General features: G+C 44.2%; 1 protein-coding gene across 6 annotated transcripts in view; it reads left to right on the forward strand.

Annotated features, from left to right (window-relative positions):
* The window catches only part of OSBPL6 (oxysterol binding protein like 6), a 177,847-nt gene that overhangs the window by 102,965 nt on the left and 60,643 nt on the right, over positions 1-14,239 (forward strand). For 4 of the 6 annotated variants that reach the window (XM_025182804.3, XM_006119448.5, XM_014571709.4 and 1 more), the window contains 5 exons: positions 1,337-1,450; positions 1,570-1,740; positions 2,307-2,439; positions 6,116-6,219; positions 7,299-7,391. In XM_025182804.3, the coding sequence (XP_025038589.2) occupies positions 1,337-1,450; positions 1,570-1,740; positions 2,307-2,439; positions 6,116-6,219; positions 7,299-7,391 (615 nt within the window). The remainder of the gene's footprint in view (positions 1-1,336; positions 1,451-1,569; positions 1,741-2,306; positions 2,440-6,115; positions 6,220-7,298; positions 7,392-14,239) is intronic. The other 2 variants (XM_014571708.4, XM_014571710.4) reach the window with 1 other exon arrangement.

Raw genomic sequence — 14,239 nt, forward strand, 5'->3', positions numbered from 1 at the left:
TTCATCACAATATGCAGATTTCCAGGCCTACAGCCTCTCTTATTACAGAGAGAATGGCAGGGACACACTGCAAATGCAAACTTGAAGTTACCAGTTTCCTACATGGCATAAGAAGATGTGGTCCATCGTTATCTGCATTGCTCATTTGTATCCATGCTTTTTGGGTGCTTCTGGATTTAGTAAACTACTAATGATCAAATCCTGCTCCCCTAATTTATATGTCTCCCTATTTAAATAATACATGGACATGAAAAAATATGCAATTAAGGCTATCAGGATTCTGACCTCTATCTGTTGGTTATTTGCCATAGATGAGATATCATCTAATATGTTAACCATATGAACAATTACCGTATGATGGAATTAAAAATAAGGCCTAAATCTGTGTCCATTTTACTGAAACTATTCCCTTACCCCTGTGACCCTGTTTTATGATGATACTGCAAGTTTATTGTACTGGTAGTCTTTCTGAATTTAGTGTAGACTGTATTCAATAGCTTTTTTTAAAAGAAATGTAATGCATTGGGGAAGAGCCATGGTAATAGGTACATGGGCATCTCTTCTGACTTCACCAGATTTTTCAGACAAAATTCTGCCCTTAGGTTCACTGTTTGATTGAGCATCTGATTTTCTACTGGGAGATACTCACATGGACAGAGAGTAGCTTGTTGATTGAGCTCTATCCCAGAGCAGAACTCTGTCCTGACTTCTATGAAAGTATAGAATAGATTAATTAAAGAGTCATTTATTCAAGGAAGGACCTTGACTGATTAGCCCGGAAATAATTTTTAACTCTTGAATTTAGCTTCTATTCTGTAGTGGCATCCCTTCTATAAATCACCTCAGTATACATTGGTTCCATATTGACACTTGTAGGAACGGATGCGTTATAAGTCCTCCCATTCCCTGCTCTTACACCACACAAAAAAACCCCAAAACAATTTGCACAAATGGAAGTCAGTCATGGGAAAAACAATTCTCTGCTTTACGTCGTTTCTTTATAAATACGCATTTTTTTAACGTATCTTGTATTTATAGTGAGGATACCCTGTACATAATCAAAATGAATCATTCTAAACTTAGTTACGCTGTGGAGTGAGCCATCAAGGCCGTATATTAGAACTGACTTTGGAATGAACCCTTTTTGTGGGTGTGGACCTCTGTGTGCCATCTATTTTCTCTTGTTTTACATTAAACCTAGTGTGCCATCTATTTTATCTTGTTTTACATTAAATTCTTGCCTAAAACATGAAACAACTACACCAATAATGCTTTGTTGTTAGAGACAATAAAGCATTTGATATTACCAGTCTCTTAACATGACTTCTGATTTTAGATTCAGAAAGGCAAGGTACATGGAAGCATTGATGTTGGCTTATCCGTTATGTCAATTAAAAAGAAAGCTCGTAGAATAGATCTTGATACAGAAGAACATATCTATCACCTGAAGGTGAGTAGTATTGCCATGCATTTTTCTCCTCTTTTTATCCACAAGGAAAAACGCATACATAATAGCTGTAAAATAAGCTGGGTATCTTTATGAACACATAATTGACACCTTTCTTTTAGGTGAAGTCCCAGGATTCATTTGACGCGTGGGTATCAAAACTGCGCCATCACAGATTGTACCGTCAGAATGAGATTGTAAGATCACCAAGAGATGCCAGCTTCCACATATTCCCTTCAGCCTCCACTACAGAGTCTTCACCAGCTGCTAATGTTGCTGCATTAGATGGCAAGGTATACAGCATCCCTTCTGTGGAAACACTCCTCTTGACATTACTGTAATATTTACAGTGGGTGGGACTCCCTAATGGACATAAGGGTGGATTCTGGTTGTAAAGCTGGTGTAACCAGCCATGGAAAAAATAATCAAAGTAGGCAACACTGCCCAGCAAGGATTTGTAGCTGAAAGATATATTGATTCAACACATCTCTGCAGCAGCCTTCTGTAGTGGATTTCCTATAGAGACCCCATTAGAGCTCTAAGCTTCCCTAAAGCAATTTGCACCATGTTGAACATGCAGGGGTTAATCTGGCTCTTTATTATTTGATAATGTTCTTCTTAGTGAGTAATTTTTCAAGCTGATGCTCAGGAAGTGCTGTTTCTTCGAAGGCACCTTAGGGTATTCCATATGATTTTCTGAAAAGATACTTCTTTAAAGTGAAAATTTCAGTTTCACTTATATCTGTTAAAATTTCAGATACAGAATTTAATTTCTGAGTTAAAGGTAGTGTGATGATTAGATTGCTCAGCAAAGCATAGATCATACTAACATATTTTAAATGTTCCTGTGTTGTTTTAGGGTCCACAAAATAGCTTCCCATGGCAATCCCCCATACCATGTAGTAATAGCCTTCCTGCAACATATACCACTGGCCAAAGTAAAGTAGTCGCTTGGTTGCAGGATTCTGAGGAGATGGACAGGTGTGCAGAAGGTCAGTCATTCTTTTTCATGTTTTTCTTGCAAGTAAGACCATTGATACATTACAAAAAAAATAGTCAACCAAAAAGGCTAAGATGCTTCTTTATGTTAATGTAAAATGGCCCAACTAAAATAATAAAGTGGCAACATCTAAAGCTGTTCATTGTGATGGAATTGGTGCTTTGTCTTCACATTTCTGGATGTTACATTTTAAATTGTATTTTTGATTCTTAAAATAGCTATTCAGATTTTTTTAAGGTAAAATAATGCCTTTTCCCCTCCGAGGCCCAGGCCTGCTTCCATTGTCTTCAGTAGAAGCAGTAGGTGGTTCAGCATTACTGAAAATGGGGCCACTTAGGGTATGTCTACGCTACAGAGAAGATCGAAGCTGCTGCTGTCGATCTTCCAGGGTTCGAATTAGCAGGTTTAGTGAAGACAGTTAATTTGAACTGAGAGGGGCCTTCCAGTTGACACTTCTGCTTCCATGAGGAGTAAGGGAAGTCGAAGGGAGACTGTTCTTGCTTAGACTTCCTGCAGTGTGGACAGCGCCAAAAGTCGAGGTAAGGTATTTTGACTTCAGCTACACAATTAACATAGCTGAAGTTGCATCTCTTAATTCAACCTTATCCTGTAGTATAGACATACCCTTTGTTAGGTGCCTAAATGAGAATTTAAGTACCTAACTCATAGATACTCAGGGTTAGAAATTTGGTCACATTGTCTGAAAATTCCAATTTATTAAGATTCTTCACCTTTGAGTACATATAAATATCATACTTCTATTTTTTACTGGTTTCATTCACCTCCATCTCCAAAAGTATGAAATATAATAAAATTTGGTAAGAACACAGGGAATTTACTCTTGTTTTTTTATAGTTTGTTATTCTCTCTGGGTATGTCTACACTACAAAGTTAATTTGAACTAACAGTCGTTAGTTCGAATTAATTTTAATAGGGGCTACACATACAAATTGCTAGGTCGAATTTAAATCCAAGTAGTGGAGTGCTTAATTTGAACAAGGTAAACCTCATTCTATGAGGACTAACGCCTAGTTCGAATTAAGTCGTTCGAATTAAGGGCTGGGTAGCCACTTAATTCGAACTAGTTGGAGGCTAGCCCTTCTCAGCTTGCCCTGGTGGCCACTCTGGGCCAAACCAGGGAAACTTTTCTGCCCCCCTCCCGACCCTGGAACCCTTAAAAGGGCACGGTCTGGCTACAGTGCTTGTGCCAGTTGCAAGCCTGCCAGCACCCAGCCAGAGGACCCTGCACCTGGCACGGCATGAGCCAGCTACCTGCTGCCACCCAGCCCTCCGCCTCTTCCCAGGACAAGGCTGGCAGCTCCCAGGAGCCTGCCCGGGGCCGCAAGAGGTGGGCGACCGCCTAGTCTAGTGCGGAGATCATGGACCTCATCGAGGTTTGGGGGGAGGCCTCCAATGTGCACGATCTCTGCACTAGGCACAGGAATGTGGCCGTCTAGGGCAGGATAGCTGCCAGCCTGGCCACCGAAGGCCACATGTGAACCCAGGAGCAGGTCTGCATGAAAATCAAGTTGGTCCAGTGAGACCCCCGACCCTGAGCTTAGAACATAAGAACATAAGAAAGGCTGTACTGGGCCAGACCAAAGGTCCATCTAGCTCAGTAGCCTGTCTGCCGACAGCAGCCAACACCAGGTACCCCAGAGGGGATGGACTGAAGACAGTGACCAAGTGATTTGTCTCATAAGAACATATGGATGGATGGATGGATCTCGTACCATCCATCTCCAGCCTTCTACAAACAGAGGCCGGGGACACCGTTCCTATCCCCTGGCTAATAGCACTCCATGCACCCAACCTCCATGAATTTATCTAACTTCTCTTTAAACTCTGTTATCGTTCTAGCCTTCATAGCCTCCTGTGGCAAGGAGTTCCACAGGTTGACTATGTGCTGTGTGAAGAAGAACTTTCGCTTATTAGTTTTAAACCTGCTGTCCATTCATTTAATTTGGTGTCCTCTAGTCTTTCTATTATGGGAACTAATGAAGAACTTTTCTTTCTTCACTCTCTCCACACCACTCATGCTTTTATAGACCTCTATCATATTCCCCCTCAGTCTCCTCTTTTCTAAGCTGAAAATCCCAGTCTCTTTAGCCTCTCTTCATATGGGACCTGTTCCAAACTCCTAATCATTTTAGTTGCCCTTTTCTGAACCCTTTCCAAGGCCAAAATATCTTTTTTGAGGTGAGGAGACCACATCTGTACACAGTACTGAAGATATGGTGTACCATAGTTTTATACTTCCCCTCCTCCTCCTTCCTCTGGCTTCCCCCTTCCAGCTTCCTCCTCCCAGGTTTCCACCTCCCCTCTCCCACCCTCTCTTTTCCCCTCTCCCACCTCCTTTTCCCAGTCTCCCCAGAGGTTAATTCCCCTCCCCCCCAGTTTTGTTAAATAAAGAGAGTTTCTATTTGTGAACACACATGTCCTTTATTTTTTACATCAGGAAGGGGGGCTAAGGAAGGGTAAGTGGAAGGAGGTGAGTGAGGAATAGGGTACGAGCCCCCGATGGGGAGGACTGGGGTGGCTCTGCAGGCTCCTCGGGGCGGAAGCTTTCCTTCAGGGCCTCCTGGATCTTGACAGCCCCCCGATTGACACCCCCGGATGGCAGCCTGCGGCAAGTGCAGCCGGGCTGATGGCCGAGTGCTGTGATGTGCCGAGTGCGGGCACTCAGGGCACTCCAAGACAGGACTGCTTTGCTGTCCCTCATTGAGTTAGACAAACAAGCAGGGAACCCTGAGAACTGTCTGTCTGGGGTGGGGGTCGGGTCCCTTTAAGCACAGCCCTCAGCTAGCCTGAGGCAGCAGCCCCACACTCTTAAGTCCTAACCTGATGCCCTGCCGGCACTGGTTCCGGCCAGCCTTAACTTCGGTTCAGGGTCCACTCAAAGTGGACATGCTATTTTGAATTAGCAAAAAGCTAATTCGAATTAGTTTTTAGGTCTAGATGCACTAATTCGAATGAGCTTAGTTCGAATTAACTATTTCAAATTGAGTTAGTTCGAATTAGTGCTGTAGTGTAGACATACCCTCTCAGATTTTTTCCCACAAAATTATTTAAACAGAATCAAATGGATTTTTAGTACTGTTAGGTGAGCAAAGAACCTAATGGCTGGCATAAGTAAACATGCAGTGGGTGGAGTCAGTGGCAAATAAAAATTGGTTGGCAAAATAATAGGCACTAGGGACTATTTTCCAAATGGTGAAACGAGTTATCAGAGTTATCAGAGTATGAGTGACATAGGTCAGATACTAAATGAAGATATAGAAAGAAAGCAGAATTTGGAATGTTGTGATAAAACATAAGCCTCATATCCTGCAAAAGTGTACACATATACTTCATTTTATGCATGTGCACAAGTGTTTGCAGGCTTGGGGCCACAGTTGTAAAAGTATCTGGTCTTGCTGACTATGAGGCGGAGAAGATGGTGTTTTTATGCTAGTTGTAGAAGAAAAGGGTAGAGACCAACAGCTGGGTCAGTGCTAATTGTCTACTCCTCTGGTACCTGTCCCTGAACCTTTTGCAGAAAAATGAGGTTATCCATCATAATCATTTTATAGAGTCTGAACTCTTGGCTTAGGTTGGTTTATGGTATCAGAGTAAAATCTATCTTTGAATCAAAGTACCTAATGTATTTTCCTTTGTATATGTATTAGATCTTGCACACTGCCAATCAAACCTTGTGGAACTCAGTAGGCTTCTTCAAAATTTAGAAATACTACAGAGGACTCAGTCAGCACCAAACTTCACAGACATGCAGGTAAATGTGTGTAAAAACCTGGTTTGTAGATGCTCTGTCTCATTAAATACCTTTGGGTTTGAAACATTTTTCTATGTCTGTCACAGGACGTTGCATTTTAAATCAGACTAGTTTATATTCTGGAATTGTAGTACCCCTCTGGCTAACAGGGTAATTTAATAATGATTGTACTACATGTATCAAACCCCGCTTCTGTTTCCTGCCAAACCTCCCCCCAAAAAACACCCCACAATGAAAAACATCTTATTGGTAAAAGGTAGTTTACTAATTTAAGGCAGATGGGACAACTCATACGTCCTTTGCCAAAAGTAGAACTAAATATATAACTAAATAAAATAAAAAAGTATGCTAAGTGGCATTGCCCTACGGTATATAGCATGCTTACGTAGCAGTGAAATTTAAGAGGATGGGAGATCCAAATCTGGAAGGTGTCGAGCACCTCGATAGTAGTGGTAAAAACTGTCAATGCCACTCCAAACAAGTCAGCACCTTGCACAATTGACTGACTAATATGGACAGTCAGAAAGAGCTGAAAAGCCTGATTCTGTTCCCAACAGTCAGAAGAAGTTTTCCATTGACTTAGTGGGAGCAATAGCAAGCCCTGAAATGTGAAAATTTCATTAATTTTTTTACTCCTTTCTTGCTCGTGCAAAACTCCCATTGACTTCCATGGGAGTGAAACCAGCGACCTCTGCCCTCAGTGCATGTTTGGCCATTGAGTTCTCTGGAGTCTGCATTTTGCCCTGGGAGTTCTGACTGAGTAACAACAGTAAAAATAAATAAGAATATCAGGATTTTGTCCTGAATATTTTGTACTGACAAATAAAATATATTTAGTAATTTTGTTAAATATGTGATTAGCTGTGGTATAATATTTGTCTCTAATGCTTATTAGTCTTGTTTTAATTACTGTATTCTGTGGCTAACTTCATAGGTAGATCACAAGAGTGACCACCTGTCCATTCTATCTTTACTCTCCTATATATTGATGTCTAACATTATGATTCTTTACTAACGTGCTGTCCTATCTGTGTCAACTTAATAGTGCTTTGTTGCTTTTAACTGTTTGTGTAATGTAGGCTAACTGTGTAGATATTTCAAAGAAAGACAAGCGGGTCACAAGACGATGGAGAACAAAAAGTGTCAGCAAAGATGCAAAAATACAACTTCAGGTACTGAATTCGTGTTGTTTGCTTTTCCATTGTACTTTCAGAATAATTTATGTATTTGAAAGCAATTGATTCAATGGTACTAATTCTATTATATTTGATGGTGTGATTTTTATATCTGAGTTGGTGATGTAAACCCTAGATAAGATTGTGAGACATATATTGATCTCACTCTCATTGGTATGAAGACATTGCCAACTAAAGAAGGGCGGAGCGACCAACTGCCAGCGTCATTCTGGGTACAAAGCAGGCAATATATGTGTAATGCAGTGTATTAAATATGTAGCTGTTATGGATGGCAATTGATCCGGAGGCACAGAGATAAAAACAAAACAAGTGAAATGCACAACCAGTGCAGCCCTCTTAGCCATGTCTGTAGTGAGTTTTACAAGTGGGACTGCCCTTCCCCCCAAGTTCCCTAGTTGTAGAATTCTGTGAATTCTTAGTTTTCATGAAACAAATTTTCTGAATCAAAGAATTCATTGTACAAGGAGAGAGTAATGTCCTTCTCCTAGTAGCTGAAGTATAAGGGTATCAAGACATTTTATTCCGTGCACTGACATTGTGCTTTTATGTGTGAATTTTGGGTCCTGATCCAAAGCCTATTTGTTGCAATTCTCCAGTAAGAAGTAACAAAGACTATGTTCAGAATTATTTATTAATCAGAATAGCTAGATGTATATGACTGCATAAGATATTAATTCCTTATATCAGCTTTTGTTCCATTTACAGATGCTAAAACTAGTAAGAGCTTTGCAACTCTTTATGGTGTCCCATAGAGTCAGTGACTGTGATTCATTTGAAATTGGTAACCTGAAACATAAAGTTAAATAATAAAGTGTAAACAGTTACAATTTCCCGTCTGTAAGTGATGTCTGTTCACCAGGTCTTCACTATGTTAAATAGTAAAAAGGGATAACAGGACTAAAAGTCTGCATGAATTAGGATTCTGGTTGACTGAGATTTCTAACTTCCTCACACTCAGAGTATAATTGTCATTTGAGGCCATATGTTCCCTGGCTGCTGCACAGCAGAAGGCAGCAAAAGTGTAGGAAAAAGACTTAAACTTCCCTAACGGGAGAAGTGGAGCCAAGGTGGCATGCTGTTCTTGTCTGTCACCTGACTCTGTGCACAAATATCACTTGGGCTTTGAGTTCTGGTGAATGTAGAGGAGCTGTAAAGCATTTACTGATTGTGGCATGTTCTCTTCCAAATCTAGCTTATTGCATTAACTTGTTTTTCTTTACCATCAGTAAGTCATTTCAGTGAGGCATGCTTCCAGAGAGTGGGACATGAACTAGCAGTGTAGATGGATGTCCTCCCATATGGAAGCCTTGAAACCTACTAGCATAGCTCCACAATTAAAAAGCTCAACACACAGATGTGAGGGATTTTGTCCCCCACTCTGGCATCACTGTATAAAGAAGCCCACAAGAGGGCAGGGAAGAATTCCCCCAGTGCATGTCTTGCATTTGGGGCTACCGTAGACAAACCTGTGCTGGTCCCTTCACAGGTACAGGGGCATGCTGGGAGAAGAGCCGGGGTCCATAATTCACAACTCTGTGGTCACTTTGGCTTGTATTGCAATCCATAGGCAGTTCAAGAAAGGCTGTCATAACTTGCAGCTGCCTCCCAGTCTGCTTTGGTTATGCTGAGCGCTATTTCCATCCCAGAATCAAGAGGGCACACAAGTGATATAAAGCATTATCGCTCCAATTTCCCTGAGACGTGCTTTCTGTGCTGTATGTCTTGGAGGCATGGCTTGGACTCTGACCCATCCTGTCCTGACAGCTACACTCTTCATTCTTAGCATAGCCACATCATTTCACCCAGGTCTACACTACATACATATAGCAGCATTATTTTATGGCTTGGGGGGTGCATTTTCCACACTACTGGGTGACATAGTTCTGACTTAACGCTGGGTGTAAACAGCACTATGCTGACAGGAGGATTTCTCCTGTCAGCATGGCTACTGCCTCTCGGGAAGGTAGAGTCCGTATGCTGAGGGGTGAAGCTTTTCTGTCATATGAATAGTGTCTTCAGTGTTACAGCTGCGTCAGTGCAACCCTGTAAATGCTGATAACCTCTTAATCTTAAGAAGTGATTACCTCAGAAACCCAGAGTTTTTGGGGGTGCTTTGTCCCTGTTATGTTTTGTCTTAGGAAGGGAAATAGAACATTTGTATGGGTTTGTTAATGGGACTTTTAGTGTATCACATTGCCTTTGATGGGTTAGACATTATTATTCATAAGCCTTCCCTAATAGATGGGTGTTTGATTTAGCCTTGAATATTTCTAGTAAGTGCAATTCCACAGTCTCTTTGTCAGCTTGTTCCATTGACTAATGATAGAACCATGTGGGAAAGGTCTTATTTTCTTTGTAAAAAAAAAATCTAACTTTTTTTTAAAGAAGCTGTAATGCAATTCATAGGAGTCATATACCAGATCCGTGAATTAAAGTGGCTTCCTACTGTTAGCTTTGTATCTTGTAAGTTACTTTAATATATAGGTGTAGGGTATTTGCATTTGAATTGATATTGTCCTATAGAGTGTCAATGGAGGATTTTGTAATAAGAACTCCTGTGCTCAACCCTATGGACAATATGGACACTAGCAAAATCTCTTCTAGATTTCAATGCATCTGTTTTTGTAAATAATATTGCTTTTATTGTATTCCTACCAACATATGTTTCTGGAATATTCATCCTAGGTATACATTAAAACCTTTTATTCCTCTGTGAAGAATGTCTTGCTGCTTGTTTTAGTTTATGTGAATATATTGTCACCAGTTTATGTCCCAGTCTCCCAAAGACTTTTACACGTGCTTAACTTTACTCATGCATGTAGTTCCACTGACTATAATGAGCCTAATCTCATGAGTAAAGTTATGCATGTGCATGTTTGCAGGATTAAACACTTTTTGGGGGGATTAAATTAACTGCCAAAAACTTCATACATTTACTTCAGAGGATGTCTTAAAGGGCTTTTTGGATAAAGGGCTACATGCTTGAGAAAGGATTTTCAGAAACAGGCCCTAAAGTATAAAGTATTCCAATATTTAAGGAAATTATCTACCACAAAAGGCTGGTTGATCTACTTTTTGCCATTTTATTAATTACACTTTTTCACACAGGGAAGCTTGGTTTTTACGTTCTTTTTTCTGTTTTAGGAGTAAAATTTCAATTTGTAATTCTCATGATACGCCAAGGATTTTTTCAGAAGAAGAAAAGATTAATGTTTTTATTAGCTTGGAATTCCATTTTTAGCTTTCTTAAAATGAGTGTGGTTTTTACCTCAAAAAAGTAAAGTTGCAAGCTTGTTTTACTAAAAAAAATAGTTTTAAAAATAGACACAAATATGTATTTTGTTTATAATCTACATTCTTTGTGATACGCCATTTTGTTATGAAGTTGTCAGCATAACGATAGAACTAAAGGGAAATCACCCATCATTTACAAAGACTTCTTTGAATCCCCTTCTGATGAACATTATATGTTCTTTTTTACTACTGGGATTTCATGTATCTCACTTTGTAACTGTGTTCTTGAGGTCATATAGAGTCTGCCATTCACATTTTAGCCTGCACGCAAAAACTGGCATATTTTCATTATGAACCACAGTTCGTGTATTAATAAGTAGCTAAATGATTACAGGATGTTTTTGGTGGGACTTAGAACAGAAGTTCTTTTTTACAGGATGGAGTTCTGTTATAGAACACAGTCTCTATTACAACCAGTACAATCTTTCTTACATTAAAGGAGACATTTTTTTTTCTAGTGCAGGTGTTTCACAAAATGGTGGGAGAGGCAATTACTACTCTGCAGGAGTAAAAATTTGATTAGTAAGTTTTTTTTCTCACTTCCCAGTGTCATCAATGCCACAAATAGAATCAACCAGACTGTATAAAAAGGAGTATCTTCCCGTGCATATCATTTTATAATATACCAGCTGAACATTACTGGGTTCAAGAAGTGAGAGATTTGAATTAATTTTCAAACTAATGTGTCCTGCATATATGTATAGCAGTGTTCACAAGCCACCAATCTAGGCTGCTGTTATTTCTTTGTTTTATTATTTCAAACACTTGTTTGGTATCAAGGCAATTTTTAAAATAAATAACAGTGCATAGTTCTTCTTTGAGTGCTTGCTCATGTCCACTCTGATTAGGTGTACGCGCGCCGCGTGCACGGATTCCGGAGCTTTTTTCCCTTAGCAGTACCCATAGGGCCAGCAGGGAGCCCCTGGAGTGGCGCCGGTATACCGGTGCATATATACCCCTGCTGGCCCTCCCACCCCTCAGTTCCTTCTTACCGCCCGTGACAGTAGCTGGAGCGTGCTTTAGGCTATTGCCTATCTCTTAGCAGCTTATCTCTTACCCGTTGTATTATAGTTCGCTGTTGAAGTTTTTTTCTAGTTAAGTAGTTGTTAAGTACTGTAAATAGTTATTTAGATAAGGGAGCAGTGGAACCCTCCCGCGAGGGGAAGGCATGCCAGGGCCCCAGGGCTTCAAACCCTGTGCCTCCTGCTCCAAGCCTAGGAGACCCTCATTCTAACTGCCTTAAGTGTCTGGGTGAGGCTTATCGAGCTGAAAGTTGCTCTATCTGCAAGAGCTTTAAACCCAGGACTAAGAAGGAGAGGGACTTCCGACTGAAACTCCTGCTAATGGAGTCGGCACTGCAGCCTCAGGGCGAGGAGCGGCCTCATTCCGCCCGCAGCGCACCGACGGCGGCACCATCGGACAGCAGGCCACCGAGACGCAGATCGCCGTCACCGGTGCAGAGGGCCTCCAAGAGCTCGAGGGGTCGCTCGGCAGAGAGAAGTGCCCAGAAGGTGCGCCCTAAGGAGGGGCACCTTTCTTCTAAGTCCTCTAGGAAGAGGCACAGCCCAGACAAGGGCAAGAGCCCTGGGCAGACAGTGGGGCTAGGAGAGGTCCATCAGCCTTCCACCCCAGAGACCCTTGAGGCAGCCCGGAACCTCATCCACATGGCGGTGGATGAAGGGGAGGGCCCGGTACCGCAGGAGCGGACCACGCCGGCACAGGCCTCTAGTGCCCCCCAGCAGGACAGGGCTGGGCCGTGGGATCCTCTGGGCGACGGGCAGGCCTCGGCCCAGCAGCAGCAGTTTCCCCCGGTGCCGGGGAGAACACCGGCACCGGAGCTGGGACGAACACCGGCACCGACCCCGGGCCCGCTCCCCATGGCACCGGCAGCGACTCCGGGAGCGTGTGGGCTCACTACGCCGACGGCACCGGCACCGGTACAGGGTCCGGTGACGCAGATGGCTCCCTGGGCGGTGCAGGGCCCCGCACTGTATTACGCGCCACCTGCGGTGCCGCAACAGGCGCCCCGCACGGCACCGGCGCTGTTGCCGCTCCCGGCACCGATCCCTGCTTACTCCTTGGGGGCACAGCAGCAGAGCGCGGCACCAGTGCACATGACGGCACCAGGGGGGTACGCACTGGTCTATCAGATGCACCCAGGCGCGGTACCGCCGCAGAAAAGGCCTCCACTCATGCCACCACCGGCACCACGGGTGGTGCACAGGGGCAAGCCATCGGCCATGGCAGACCAACGTAGGGTGCAGTCTTCATCAGCGCCTCCATGGTCAGCATCAGAGTACTCTTTGGAGTCGGAGGCTGAGTCAGTGGTTTCGACCGGGCCCTCATATAGGTCGTGGCCTCGCCATAGGTCCCGCTCGTCGCTCAGATCATCTCACCGGGATCCGGTGGTCCAGCAGCAATTGCAGGGGCAACCCCAGTGGGCTTTCTGGACGCCCTGGGCATACCATCAGGCCCAGGGGCCTCCCCCTTCGGGGCCAGCAGTGGGGTCATCCCGAAGAAGTAGCACCCCATCTGCCACCCCTTTGGCAGCCCCCCCGCCTGGAAGTGGCTCGCCCATAGCTTCGGGGCCGAGACCCCCGGTGATTGGTCAGGGGGAGCCGGGGGCACAGTTGACCGAGGAGTCAATCCCCTCAAGGGACTTCTCGTCGTCCTCGCCAGACGAGGCCCTGGCTGACCCCGCACCTCAGGCCCCGTCCATGGACTCCAGGGCGCACCAGGAGCTGCTTCGGAGGCTGGCGGTCAACCTTGCGGTCCAGCATGAGGAGGTTCACGAGGACTTATATCCAATGGTGGACATCATAGCGGCAGCAGGCCTTGGTCGGGTGGCGCTCCCACTGAATAAAACGGTGGACAAGCTGTCTAAAACCCTGTGGCAGACGCTGGCCTCTATTGCACCGACCCAGAAGGGGGTCGAGAGACAATACTATGTACCCCAGGAGGGGCATGAGTATCTGTTTACCCACCCGGCTCCGGGATCCATAGTGGTTCAGGCCGCTGGGCAGAAGGAGCGCCAAGGGCCTTCAGGCCCCACTCCGAAGGCAAAGGAGCCTAGGAGATTGGACCTGCTCGGCCGGAAGGCCTATGCCACAGGGGGCCTCCAGCTACGTATAGCTAACCAGCAACTGATGCTGGGGCGTTATGCTTTTAATATGTGGGCGTCCACGCAAAAATTTGCCAGCCAGCTTCCTCCCGAATCCTGCCAGGAGTTCGGGGCCTTGACGGAAGAGGGGCAAGCAGTGGCGCGTACCTCTCTCCAGGCGGCCTTGGACGCAGCCGATTCAGCAGCCCGCACCATGGCCACAGGGGTGGTGATGAGGCGTAGTGCCTGGCTGCAGGTGTCTGGCATCCCACCCGAGGTGCAGACTACTATCCAGGACCTGCCCTTTGAGGGGCTGGCCTTATTTTCTGAGCAGACTGACTCCAAGCTGCATAGCCTGAAAGACTCAAGGGCAACCCTCAAGTCGCTAGGGATACATACCCCGGCGCCTCAGAGGTGCTCTTTCCAGGCT

This window comes from Pelodiscus sinensis, chromosome 7 (assembly GCF_052426305.1).
Source record: "Pelodiscus sinensis isolate ZL-2025 chromosome 7, ASM5242630v1, whole genome shotgun sequence".
In the NCBI taxonomy this organism is placed as follows: domain Eukaryota; kingdom Metazoa; phylum Chordata; order Testudines; family Trionychidae; genus Pelodiscus; species Pelodiscus sinensis.